Source organism: Bradysia coprophila, chromosome IV (assembly GCF_014529535.1).
Source record: "Bradysia coprophila strain Holo2 chromosome IV, BU_Bcop_v1, whole genome shotgun sequence".
Lineage (NCBI taxonomy): Eukaryota > Metazoa > Arthropoda > Insecta > Diptera > Sciaridae > Bradysia > Bradysia coprophila.
Genome location: NC_050738.1, coordinates 543569 through 557325, shown reverse-complemented (window position 1 = coordinate 557325; position 13757 = coordinate 543569). Strand labels below are relative to the sequence as shown.

Here is a 13757-nt window from a genome sequence, read left to right as displayed (position 1 = left end):
ATGGATTCAAAATGCAGATCATGGCTTCGCGGTTAAAAATCGATTTTAAGAATGTGTAGGCCAAAAATTGACATTTAACCTGACCCTACACAACCCGAAACCTAAATATTGTTGACCAGGTCATCCTGAAATAATTCCAAGTCAGGTCAGGTTGCAACAGATCAATTTTTTTTTAAAATCAGTTGGACTTGACCTGATATGAACAATTTAAATTTAGTTTGATCGGGTGTCTTCAGGGTGCAGTCCAGGTTCTTGAGTCATAAAAAACGGTTTCTCCACTTCGAAAATGTATGGAAAGTAACGAAATTCTTTCATAATTTTTCCGCTTCCAATCGAACGGGCTGAATGAAAATCTCGAACGACGCATAGCGAGCGAATTGACACAAGCATCTGGAGTATTGACTTTGAATCTGAACCTGTTGCGAGCTTTAGTTTTGAGGTCAAATAGTTCGTTAAAAAATATTTCAAAAAAGCTGTTCTGCTCGTTAGCATCAAATCTCTTCAGACTGTGGATTTTGAATTAGTCTTTAAGGCTTAAGATGAGTAACAGTTTCGTGAACGACCACTACACACGAAAAACTAGGCTGGAGAGGAGTGTTTTCACAACATTTTATATAAAATTAAGAAGCTCCGTCACTTACTTTAAGACCCTCAAGTATACTAATAGCTTAGGGTGCCGGTGTCAATTTAGAGAGATACGAATCCTCCATCATTGTATACAGTGGCTTTACATGTTGCATTCTTTTGGAACGTTTGTATTATTATCACACTTAACGACTTCAAAATATAGTTGTCTTATGGCAATGCGAAGTGACTGGGATGGCAACTAATGGAACGACATAAATTTTTGTTGGACTTTGCATTTTTGGTGACTGGAATCGACTTCGGACTTTGTCTGGCTTATTTGTCTCGTGTAGCCTAATGTGAAAATCATTATTCTCTTAGTTTAGTGCTGGTGTTCGGGTTCTTCTTTTATCAAATTTACACAACAGAATATCCTTTAAGGTAGAAAGTTAATTTACGGTTTGTGTATCAACTTATCAACGTTAAAGTTATTTATGTCTCGAATAAAGTTTAGCTCAAAATATTACACACAAAATGGTTCTATGACGTGGTTCATCTAACGTTGGGTTTCGGTTGGATTTTCAATTTTTTTAAATTCTATTTTCTTACCACAGTTTGAGACTGATAATCGTTACGACATGCGGCAAGTCAATGATTCTGCAATTTCTTCTCGAAATTTTGAGCCGTTTGTATACGAACAGTGTTCGTCAAACATCGTAACTGATCTGTTGAACTCCATTTCGAAATTTTAAATTTCGTTCTCGACCGTTACTTTTTGTAATACTGAGGAGTCGCTTTTACAGTTAAATCGACTAAAAGTGAATCGACATAAAAAATCTAGTCCTTCACCAAGACAATGCGGAATTGAAACGAAGCAGCGATCTGACATGATTGCAAGGAAATTTAATTATCGACCGGTGTGGAACTATCGAAAACGTCGAATGTGATGATATTTTCAGTCTTAAAACACATTCCACTGACACCGTTCCTGCGGCAATCTGAATCCGAATTTCTTATTCTATTGGATTGTTTGGCTGTGAGGCGAGATTCTCTATGACCCGAAAGAGCACAACTGGCAAAAGCGATTCAGAATGTTCTTGAGTGTTCTGGGAAATATTTTTCTTTTATTTTCATCATTGAACTCATGGAACTGAGTCCGATGGTAACTGCATTTTTTGGTAACATCAATTTTCCATGAACAAACACATCGGATGATCGTTCAAAATGTCGATGGATTAGTGTGCGTCTTGAAAGGCAGGACCATGTGTCTAAACAGAATTAGACGAATTGCCAATTGGTTGTCGTAACGCATTCAGTGCACGTCGGTGGCGATATGCTAAAAGCATCTTAGTCGTCTGAAATGGGAGTCGCAAAAATTAAATCGAACGTTTAACTTGTGTCAACGTTGCTATAGAGAATTCCTATGCTGTCTGCTGATATAATATTAAATTGAGCTAACTATACTGTTATTCTCCTACGGTTAATTTACGTCTCTAAGTCGAAATGTGGTCTATTGCAAAATATCCTGAATATTTTCCAGCGAATTCAAAAAGTCTTGCTCCAGAAAGCCACTGGTATCACCTACCGGTAGATTTTCGAAAAATTCATTAAAATCGGCATTGTTTGTCACAGACGACGATGACGATGTTAACATCGAACTGGTCTCGTTCTGTTGACTTGCCATCATCGCTTGCGAGGTCGTATGTTGTTGGGTTTGGGTTTGGCTGAAGGAGCTCATCACAGATTGTTGTTGTTGTTGTTGTTGTTGCATGGTCATTGTTTGCGTTTGAGACAAATGCATACTGTTTTGCATTTGCATTTGACTCATCATTCCTTGCTGTTGTTGCGCCAACATTTGCATTGCATTTTGATTGTTCGGTTGATTTTGAATATTTGATTGTTGTTGTTGATGTTGCTGCTGCTGCTGTTGATTCGCTTGGACACGCATCATTTGCTGCTGCATTTGCGCCGGAGTCATTTGCATTCCCGGTCCACCTGCGTTCGACATACCGAAACCAGCTGTTAGAGCGACAACAAAAATCCAAAATTAATTTCAATTCAGAGCAGTCCAGATTCGGTAACTTACGTTGATGGTTAGGATTGAAATTCGGTCGCATTCCACTGCCGCTAAAACTCATATTTTGTTGTTGAGACATGAGTAGATGCCGCCATTCCTGTTGCGCGCCCATCGGCATTGGACCTTCTGGACCGACTTGAACGTTCGGTGGACGTTGAACACCCATACCAGGACCGAACGGACCACTCATTCTTTGCCCACCACCATGACCGGGATGTTGCATGTACATTGAGTGTTGTGGTCGCATCATTTGACCTGATTGAAACGTAAAATAAAAGTTAAGAAATTTCAAATTTAAATTCCCGTGAACCTTTCACAAGGCTAGGGAGTTCACACTCACTTGTCGGAGGAATGGGTTGTTGGCCGATTCGTCTCATACCAGCTGCTGAAGCATTTGGAAAACGTGCGCCCTGTTGCATCATTTGTGCTTGCATCATTTGTGCTTGACTGGCTTTATACTCAGGCGGTGGTGGTCGATTACCAACCATATGTTGTTGTTGTTGCTGCTGCTGCTGTTGTTGTTGTTGTTGCTGCTGTTGAATGGCTTGGGCGCGCATCATTTGCTGTTGGTGCAAGAATTTCACCTGTTGTTCGTGGCGTATATTCACGGCACCACCGGATCCCATATTGTTTGGCATCATTGCTCCCATTGCGGATGAATTCATTGTATTAGGAACCATTGAATTCATTCCTCCCTGTCCCATGTTCGGAATTGCAGATCCGTTATTTGGAATACTTTGGCCATTGATGCCCATCATATTCGGACCCTGTGGACCCATATGTGGTCCGACATTCTGAGCAATATTCATCGACAGTCCCATATTTTGTGATTGAATTAGATTACTACTGGCAGTGTTTGCATTTTGTGCAAGTCTTTGTGGTCCGATATTACTACCGGCATTCGGATTCGGTATGCCCACATTTGATGGACCCATTCCCGACGCCGATATGTGCTGGTTTTGTGACATGCTGGCCATTGAAGCCGGATGTGGTATATTGCTCGGCTGGCTGATGTTCGGTCCATTGTTACCGGATGGTCCAGACATATTTGGTCCTGACATATTTGAAGGAACATTTGGTGAATTGACGTCGCTTCCGGGAGCGGATGACGTATTTGGTTGCTGTTGCTGTTGTTGTTGCTGTTGCTGCTGCTGCTGTTGTTGTTGTTGTTGACGCTGCCGCACATTTTGTTGTGTGAAGTTAATTGTTTGTGACTGAGATACTGTGTAGGATTCATTAGAAGAAGCTGAAAGAAAATTTAAAGACAAAAAAATTAGCAACGCAGGCCACAGATAAATCTTAGTCAAATGAGTTCAATCTCGTCTGTTATTACTTTGAGAGTGTGGCGGTCCATTAGGCTGTGAATTATTTGCATTAGCACCAGGTTGTTGTTGTTGCTGCTGCTGCTGCTGCTGATGTTGTTGATGATGTTGCTGCTGCTGTTGCTGATTGAAATAGAGACCTTGTTGTGCTGCCACCGAAACATTGCTTTTTATATCACCACTGAGATGAACGTGTTGTCCAGCGGAAACCTGAACATTAAATTATTTTTCTTAGTTGACTAAGGATAATTGGTGGAGAGCTCGTTGAGTGTTGTTTCTTTCGGCAATGTTAAAATTCTTTTAGAGTTTTCTATAAAGTGTTTTCAAGGTCAATAAGCAGACGATAACCATATCAGCAGTTTTACTATCGGATCTATTACCTCATTTGATCTAAATATTTTCAAGACATTGAATTCAAATCTTTTACTTCATTTTTTTTGAACGTTCTTTTTGCTATTTAGGACGCCATTAGTCAGAACTCTTGTCGATTATTCCTGGAGTCGTAATCGCTAACAGATGCTTCCGTAGCATGTATAACCTATTACGAACAGTCATGTTTCAAGGGAAATTAGAGTCCTTAAATATGTGGCTAGAACATCAAAAATGGAAAATTTCCGTAAAGAATTTTTGTCGCAAAGTCCTACAATTCCACTACTTTCCTTATTTCTCATTCATCTAAGACTACATGATCTACTGGCTGCTTTTAACTATATTAATACTACTTTAGTTAAACCCTCAGCAATTGATTTTTGACAAATTCCATAAAGGGTGAAACTTTGTGTAACCGCATCGCTAGCAACTTACTATAGTAGCAAGGAATTTTTTTTTCTTCGAAAAAGTTTCTTTATGCCGCTCAGCATCACAATATGCAAAATTTGCAAACTTTAACAGCCTCTGTGTCATAATAGTTATTTATACAACCGAGTGATAAATGCTTTTTTAGTCACTAGATGTGTAGATTGTCACTCGAGGCCGTAGGCCGAGTGTGACAATACACATCGTGTGCCTAAAAAATCATTTATCATCGAGTTGTATACAACGTTTTTCGCAATGAAGGCAAAGGAAAGTCCTACTTTTTGTCACTTGTTGCGAAAAACATTGTATGAATCTCGGTGCAAAGTACTTTATTAGGTTCATGATGTGTCACATCTAGAGGCTAATAAAGTAGTTTGCACTCGATGTTATAAATAGCTATTAACGAGTAGAAAATCGAAATCTATCCACTGAATCAAATCGTCGTTACAATTTCGAAAAAAAAAATCTTTTTCGCATAGATCGTAGACAAGAACGATACAACGGTGTGTATAATAACCTCGCTGAATGAAAAAATTTCATGAATGCAAAATCATATCCTGCCTAAAAATAACGTCATCCACCGATTACAACTAATAAGTTGAAGACGTAGAAAAAAAGGCCCCCCAAAAAAAGAAGGTATTGCTGGTGTCGCTATTTAATGCGCTGTTCATTTGGTCGTACATATCTATACATATTTGTGTTGATGATACCGAAAGATTTGAATTGAACAAAGCAAAATCAGTTACTGAAGAGCAGACAGTTAAAAAAGGCGATATATGAAGACGAGAAAAGACAGCAAGAGAACAACGCACGAAGAAGAAAAAAAAATATCTAAATTTTCTGAACGTGAACAGGTATTGGAATAAATGTTTTGTTTTATTTCGGCTCTTCACTTTTTTTTTATATATTTCTTACAAATTCTCATTCGTTTGGTCTACTCGAATCACCGTGGCCATCTCCATCGTAAGAAGTGTTATAATAATGTACCTTAAACTTACATATGCTACACATATAAGATAATAATATACAAAACTGTTTATGACTGCATGCATAGTCTGCTGTTATATATGTCGCTATATGATATGTTGTGACAGAGTTGGAAAAAAAGAGAGGTCATCGTTCTTTTGTGTTAGTGATTTACAGTATAAGGTTTTAGTTAGAATTTCGGTGGAAGAGCGAAAATTCCCAAGAACATCATCCAATGCGATATATACCCTTATTCGCACGCTAAAGCAACACACTCACACAATATAAGGAGAGGGTATTCTCGGGTAAATGATTGAAAACGGAAAAGCTGTCAGCCACTAAATTAAATATCAAAGTCTGTGTAATTTTCGCAGTCAGTCTGATGTTTCGCATACACTTTTCGAAGGATAGCACACAGGGTGTTCGGTTTTTCGGAGTGTTTAATATCAAAGTGAAACGTGACATAAAAAAAATTGTCATAGCTGAACTATCCTAGCTTTAGAAATGGTAAAATGAAGAATTGGTCTATGTTTTCACCGACTGTTTATCTGTTTTTTCTTTTCCTTCCCCGGAGAATTGAGCAAAATATTTTTACATTTTTTTCTGGGACAATTTCAGTGAAATAAATAGAGCAGACACACAGACTCAAAGAAATAGATTACTCACATCAGATCCATTTTATTAAAGAAAAAAATGTTCAAACCAAAGATAAAATTGACGAATTTTGTCATTTCTTCAATCGAAGAAAAACGGAAAGGTGAGTCACCTTTAATGTGAAAAGAACTGCCATCGTTGCGAGGATTGAATGACATTTGGAATCGACAAGGTTATTAGGCAGACAACCAAAGTGAACTAATTTATGAACTCTTTTAAAAGGCATACAAAGTTGATGGGTATATAGTGCACAGACATTCTTAACTTTTCGGAATTCGCTAATCATCTGGTATATCGACAACAATTACAAAAATCATGACCGCACGTTAGTGAGCGGACGTGACGTAGGTCTACATTGCAGGTATTTTTAGAGACTAAAGGAACATGATTCCAAAACAATTTTAGGGAGAGCGCGTGAGTAAATTTGTTCGTATTAAGAGAGAACTTAACTTTTGGGATCTTTTATATGAAATACCTATATCTCAACTTTTTCAATTTCCCCCCCTGGAACCAATGACTCTCTTAATATTTTATACGTAATCTAGGTATAAGCGTTACCTGCGGTTAATGCAGTCTTACATAGTAAAATGGTTGAACAAACGTGAATGTTTAAGCAGATGAAGTAACAGATTTGGTTTCGATACGTTTGTCGTTTCTTAAAGGTTAAATATGACGAAAGTGGTGGCACAGAAAAAGAAAACTAAAAAGAGGGAAATGTGTTACAAGTCTATGTGTACTCGCAATAATCACATTACGGTGATTCCTAACTATAACAAAAAACTGGAAAATTTTTTTGGCCGTTGCTAATCGCCCGTGCGTGTGGATGATTTAATATATAGTATAGATTGGCCCTTCGTAGAACAGTTTTTTGTTAAAATTGAAGCCAAAGTAACATTAACTTCTTTCAGTAATTAAGCCGAGATCAGATGTATGATTTGTGTAGAACCACTTAAATTAGGTTCATATACCCCAAATATACATTGACTTCAAAAAACATCTTAGTTTATTCCCAGATATCAGTCGAGTACCATAAAAGTACCATAAATTTTACACTGAACTTTTGCTTCACTTTTAAATGTATGAAATGCCGGTCTACTACACTTTTATGTCATTGGTGCGAATAGCATCTTTTAGACTAATTGCCCGCAAATGCCTTTTTGCTTATTTTGGGGACGAACGAATGAATTCAAAAATTTGAAGCTGCGTTTGGTTGGGCGTTGACACTTTTAATTTGGAATAATCAGCGGATCTACAACCTCAAAAATTTATTTTAAAAAATGCTACTCGCACCCGCGGGTGAATAGTCTATAAGATGCTCTTTGCACGCGCGGGTGAATAGTCACTTCGTATATTAAATTTATTTATTTTAGCTTGCTTCACGACTTGCATTTACGAAAAAATGATTTGCGATTGTCAGAAAAAATTATAACAAATTTGGAAGGATTTGAAGGCATTGATGGATTGGAGAATGTCAAACATTTTGACTTGTCAGGGTAGATTGTTCATTTTCACTCACATATGCATCTCGAAATAAAAGAAGCAAATTCTAGGACAAAAGGTACGTTTATACAGAGACAGGGCCTATTGTTGGTAATTTTAATTCTGATAATTCCGAAAAGTTCAACAACAACAAAAATCGGAAATTTCAAAGCTTTTTAGATTTTCAGAAATCAAACTCCCTGTACATCGATGTGAAAAAGGAGAGAAAAATAGTGACTAAACGAATTTCACTCTAGGTTAAAGCCACTGATTTATTCTTGTCTGTAAAGTTTTGAAAAAAGGATCATTTCAGTGCGAACCGAATAAGGTGTGTAAGGACATTGACCATTGAAAAAATTAAACTTAATTTTCCAGCGAATGAGTTAAGGATAATTAATGATAGACCGTTTGGGAAAAAAGCATAATTTCATATTCTCAGCCATTCTTGATGCCCAAAAGACGTTTTGTACAAACATAAACGTAAAATTAATTAATGGAAAGGAATGCTGAAAGTTTCACTGGTACAATCAACACCATAAATCACATTGAAGTAAATGTAAAATGGTAGAGAAAAAGAAAGAAGAGGAGAGAGAAGAAGAAGTACAAAAAAAACACACCAAACGTTAAACAGAAAAATGAAACTGTTTCAAATAATTGAATCCATTATCAAAATATTTGAAAGTCTAAGCGATTACATGACTGATGAGTGACTTGTAACTTTTTCCATTATTTCATTACTTTTACACAATACACATGTATAATATCAAGATTTTCAGTATTTATTATTCGGTGTATGAAGTGTAGTCAGCCAGTGTACCTAAGTTAACTCCGTGTAGTTTAATTTAACTTTCATAACGTTTTGCTTCTTATATATGTGTATAAAAGCCATTTTATACACATCGACAAAAATGCTGTATGTAATAGACCAACACTGGATCTCTCTCCGCACAATGTTCCGAAACAATGTCATATACCACAATGAAATTTTAGTGTTACGACGTTCTTGGGGATAACGCTGAAACTCTATGATTTACTTATTATGACCACAGAAATTTCCTTGAGACAATAAAAAATGAGCAGCATGATTGTATAATAACTTGTGTTGTATGTACATACAGCACAGGAGAAAACTTCCATCGAATTGTACGTGTGATTATTATTATTCGAAAGAAAAGTAATATCCGAGTTAGAGACCATTATTTGAATTTAATGAGTTTATTAGTTGGTCTCGGTTAGTCTCGTGTAATAACCGTCATGTTACTCGAAATTATTTTTCAGACTTTTGCTTTTTATTTAATTTAATTACCGAAATGCACTTATATAGCGTTAGTTTCAACAACACCGTCGTCACTATAAGGAAAACTTTTTTCTGTTCGTAACAAAGAAGCATGCAGCACATCAAAGCAAAGTCTACTTTCTTGCAGAAAAGTAGTATACTCTCATCGTAAGTTAATAATCGAGCCAGATGTTAAACGACCACTGAAAAAAGTTTCAATCTCAAAACTTCGCCGAACACTGGCAATAAAGTGTTATCTCATCAGGTAGAAATGGAGGTGAGAGACCATCCTAAATAGCACCGAATTGATGCTTACCTGGATTTTCATTGTCTAAATCATACAAACGGACTCATGATTAATCAACATTCCGATTGTGATTGTTCCGAATTCCACAATTTTCTCATGGCTTCAATGGTGTTCCAATTCGCTTTCGTTCCAATATGTTTACTCTGCAATCTAAGCAAGCCTGGATAGATTTACTTCTAGAACTAGGGCGTGTTATCCACATAACTTTTTCGTATGAGTAATACACCTAAGCTCAGGCTGTATTTTAGTCCCACTAGGAATTTTCCTGGATAATCAGGTAAGACAAACAAGAAAATCAGGGAAAATTCCCTCATACTGAAGGACCCAAATTTGCTAAAACCATTTCCGGTATTCGCGAGAATTTACTCGAACTTTTCATTCGTTTATCGATTATGTAACTCAAGTGGTGAGAGGGGTGTAAGACTTGAGTGACGGTCCTTACATTTTTTTAAATATTTTCCTACATCTTGTTTGACAGGGGGAAATCCTCATATTTGCTTTACATAATTTGTGAGGGGTCCTTGGAACATTTGGAAAATTTTAACAAATCTTTTTCCCAGAAAATCCTCTCAGACTTTCCAAAAAGTAGGCTCATTACAGGTAAACCGAAAATCTGTGCTAAATTGACATTTGCGGTTCAAGAGCGACAGGAAAACCTTCTCCACCACTGCTAAATAACTCTCCCGAATCCTCACGTCTATTCATTTGAAGAATTCGAATCCTCACGTACAATTACATATTCGTTGAATTCACTGAGAAGGGCTAAAAACGTCGCATCTACAACTTTTCAATTATCCCTACGCTTTTACCTCTCTAATTAAAAATAAAGGCAGCAAGACATCGAGCATATAAATTTTTGTGAAACATAATTTCGAATTTATAGCTATACATGGTGACAACGTTTAACACGCAGACATTCTATAGCTAAAAGGCATTTCAAACTAAACATTGAGTTGCACGATGCGATTGTAGCAGTAGCACACTACTGGAGTAGGAAAACTTTAATTTAAAACCATGACGGGAACTGGGAATGCATTTGCATGATTAAAACTATCGATTGGTTTTCCAACATTCGTTGTGGCAAATAACGAACCTCTTATCGAGAATTATTTCAAAAATTTCTCCGGAGTTTTCGTTTAAATGTGTGGATTGGATTTTTTCTGGTACCGAAATTGTCAGCAATTTGAAGAGCCTATTTTCAGATAATATTTTCTTTAGTGCAGGAAAATGGTCCATTTTTGTCTAACATTGAAAATTAAAGTGAAAAGAAATCAGGAGATCAGTGACACGATCAAGGGGAAACTATTCCTGGAAAATCCTATGTCAGTCAAAGGAAAATCCTTCAAAATTTTACGAAAGAAAACTTACGAAAAAATCCCGAAAATCCGCAAAATCATAGAAAATCCTTTAAAAGTCTAGAGGAAATCAAATCAATCGCAGATCAATCAGAACGTCATAAACATAATCACTACATGGCATTAAAACGTGACTACATATTCACTCCTATCGCTTTCGAAACGTTCGGGCCAATGGGAGAGGACACTAAGAAATTCATAAATAAAATCGGAAAACTGTTGCAACAAAAAACCGGAGAAAAGCGCACGACAGATTTCTTGATACAACAATATTCAATAGAAATTCAGAGAGGAAACTGTGCATCAATTTTGAAAACGTTTGAAAATGAGGATGCTAATGCTGTTTCAAACATATTTGATTTGCTATAAATCTAAAACTAATTAGAATAATTTCTATATAAAAAAATGAAATTGAAAATAAAAACGAAGAAAATCCTTGAAAAAAATACTTTGAAAATCCATCCAAAATCAGTTAAAAATCCTTTGAAAACTATAGGAAAATCCTTGAGAATCCTCAGGGGATTGTCTTGTTAAAAATCCTTTGTGAAGGAAATATCTGGAGGGATTCTTTTGAATTTCGACTGACCGAAATCGGCGCTATTTTTTCCGGGACTATATATGTCTAGTTAGGCCTTGGTGCCTAGGCCCCAAAACCAGTCTCAGATATTTTTGATCTTCCATACCTGGCTGGTTGTAAGTGGCCAAAAGTCTAAAAATGAGGTTTCGTAGTTCGGATTTCATTTCCGTAAGGTGGCGAGGACACGGGCTGAGGCCATCCACATTCATAATAAGTAATAATTTAATCAAATAATTGCATTAGTGAGGTCACAGCTCTCATCAAAGTTCACGGAGGTTCCATCGATTCTGAGAAATTTTCCAGAAGTCATATTTTCGGCCGATTATCATCAAATTTTATGAAGTTAATATTTGACCCAGGAGTACTCGACCTCAGCTTTCCAACGAACCCATACACGCCCGTGTCCTCGCCACCTTACGGAAATGAAATCCGAACTACGAAACCACATTTTTCGACTTTTGGCCACTTACAACCAACCAGGTAAGGAAGATCAAAAATATCTGAGACTGGTTTTGGGGCCTAGTCACCAAGGCCTAACTAGACATATATAGTCCCGGAAACAATAGCGCCGATTTCGGTCAGTCGAAATTCAAAAGAATCCCTCCTAGGCTCTATATGCGATAAACTGAAAAAGAGACGGTTTTTGGGAAAACAATTTTCTTATTTTCCAAAATTTTCCCATCTCGTTTTTGGAATTGATGGTGGCATTTGACAAAGTTAAAATTTGTCGAACGTTTTACTTGATCTTTCTGGAACAGAAATGACCTACAAGAGAACAGCCAGGGCAGCAGTGAAAATCAATTTTCCATCGATGCTGACCAGGAACTAGAAAATCAAAAGAGTGGAACATTGGAAATATTTCGGTGGGTCAATGTGCCTGAATCGACTTTCTCGATTATAATTTCTTGTGAAAATCAACCCATCTAATTGTTCCAGTTCGTGCGAATCTAAATCGACACAATACTGCAAAAGACTTCATTCACTTCCTAGTTATTTTCAGTTTGATTCGAAAAAAAAAAAAACAAAATTTGTAAAATATTGCATCATAAGCGCGGCACCTATACAAACATCCGTTTACAGAACACTAAAAGCCAAGTAGTGACGGTGTAACATTCGGAATTGACGCTAAAGACACAGTATAATATTGAATTCGTTATACAAAACGAGTAAAAATATTTTGTGTTTCGATTTTATGAAATTTCGCTTTGGTTAAATCAACGAAATTTTGTTTTAATGCATTTTGCAATGATTTACATAAGCGCATAGTTGGATATTGCAACATATATAATGTTGTAATACCGGAACAGGTTTTTCTTTGTCTTAGTGGGCAAATCATTCAGTTTAACAATATCAGAATGCACTTTCAAGTGCTATAAACCGAAAACAACACTCGCACTCACACACACACAGACGCACAACCGAAACCAACAGAAGACAACAAAAAAAAATGTTTTATTATACTTATTCACTTTGCATTTGAAGCCAAACCCAAACCAAAACAACTAAGCAACAACCATTGATTGTGTGACGGTTAGTGTTTGGTTTTAAAGTACAAAAACAACATCAATTTTATAGAAGCAAAGAGAGAAGTCCATAATATGCATGTACCCAAGCACACACAAGGCACACACATTGCACAAGCATACACAATCAATTCGAAAATTCAAAACATTTCATTATAAAATTGTAAAGTAATCGCTTCGCATCGCATCGATCGCAAACCTGCACTCGAATGTGTTTTTTTTTTGTCAGAAGAAGAAGAAAACGAAGGAAAAAAAATTATTGTTAACGTATACTACACCATATAATGGAGGACGCCAGCTTTTTTGGACAAAAACGATAATGCCCCACAATAACAGTAATTCCCAACAATAATGCCCCGTCAAAAATGGCGACCATTGTGAATGCATTCACATGGACAAGCCAATTTTCTATTTATTTTTGATTTTTATGCTGAAAGTTCGTCCGGATCTATATTTTATCACAGCAATCCGTAGATCTAATCTGTAGCGAGCTAGCGACTTTGAGCTGGAAAAAATCTATTCACTTTACAACGCGCTGTACGACGACAAACATCATGTGTTCCGCTTGCAGGTTAAGCACGTGTTTGTTGTGTAGTGGATGATGTTTGTCGTCGAACAGCGCTACGCTCATTTATATTTTCGCTACGGCTCGGCTCGATATATGCGAGTTTTTGGTTCAATGTGAGTGAAAGGGATTTCTTGCTCGGTTTGGTGGTGTGAACTATCTCTGGAGAAGGAAATTTAATTTTTGGATCTGAGTTGCCTTTGAATGTGGAAATTCAAGTCATTAAATGTTTTGTTCGCTGTTTTTGTTTTCCTGTCGATCGCTGGTTTTGAGTTTTAACGTTTAAGTGATGCTGAG

At 36.8% G+C, this 13757-nt stretch overlaps 1 protein-coding gene across 2 annotated transcripts in view; it reads right to left on the bottom strand.

Annotated features, from left to right (window-relative positions):
- Positions 1-323: 323 nt before the first annotated feature.
- The window catches only part of LOC119066559 (neurogenic protein mastermind), a 55158-nt gene continuing 41724 nt past the window's right edge, over positions 324-13757 (bottom strand). For both annotated transcript variants that reach the window (XM_037169106.1, XM_037169107.1), the window contains 5 exons: positions 3975-4173; positions 2982-3887; positions 2651-2896; positions 2150-2583; positions 324-1919 (listed from right to left, as the gene is read on the bottom strand). In XM_037169106.1, coding sequence (XP_037025001.1) covers positions 1833-1919; positions 2150-2583; positions 2651-2896; positions 2982-3887; positions 3975-4173 — 1872 coding nt within the window. In that variant the 3' untranslated portion in view covers positions 324-1832. The remainder of the gene's footprint in view (positions 1920-2149; positions 2584-2650; positions 2897-2981; positions 3888-3974; positions 4174-13757) is intronic.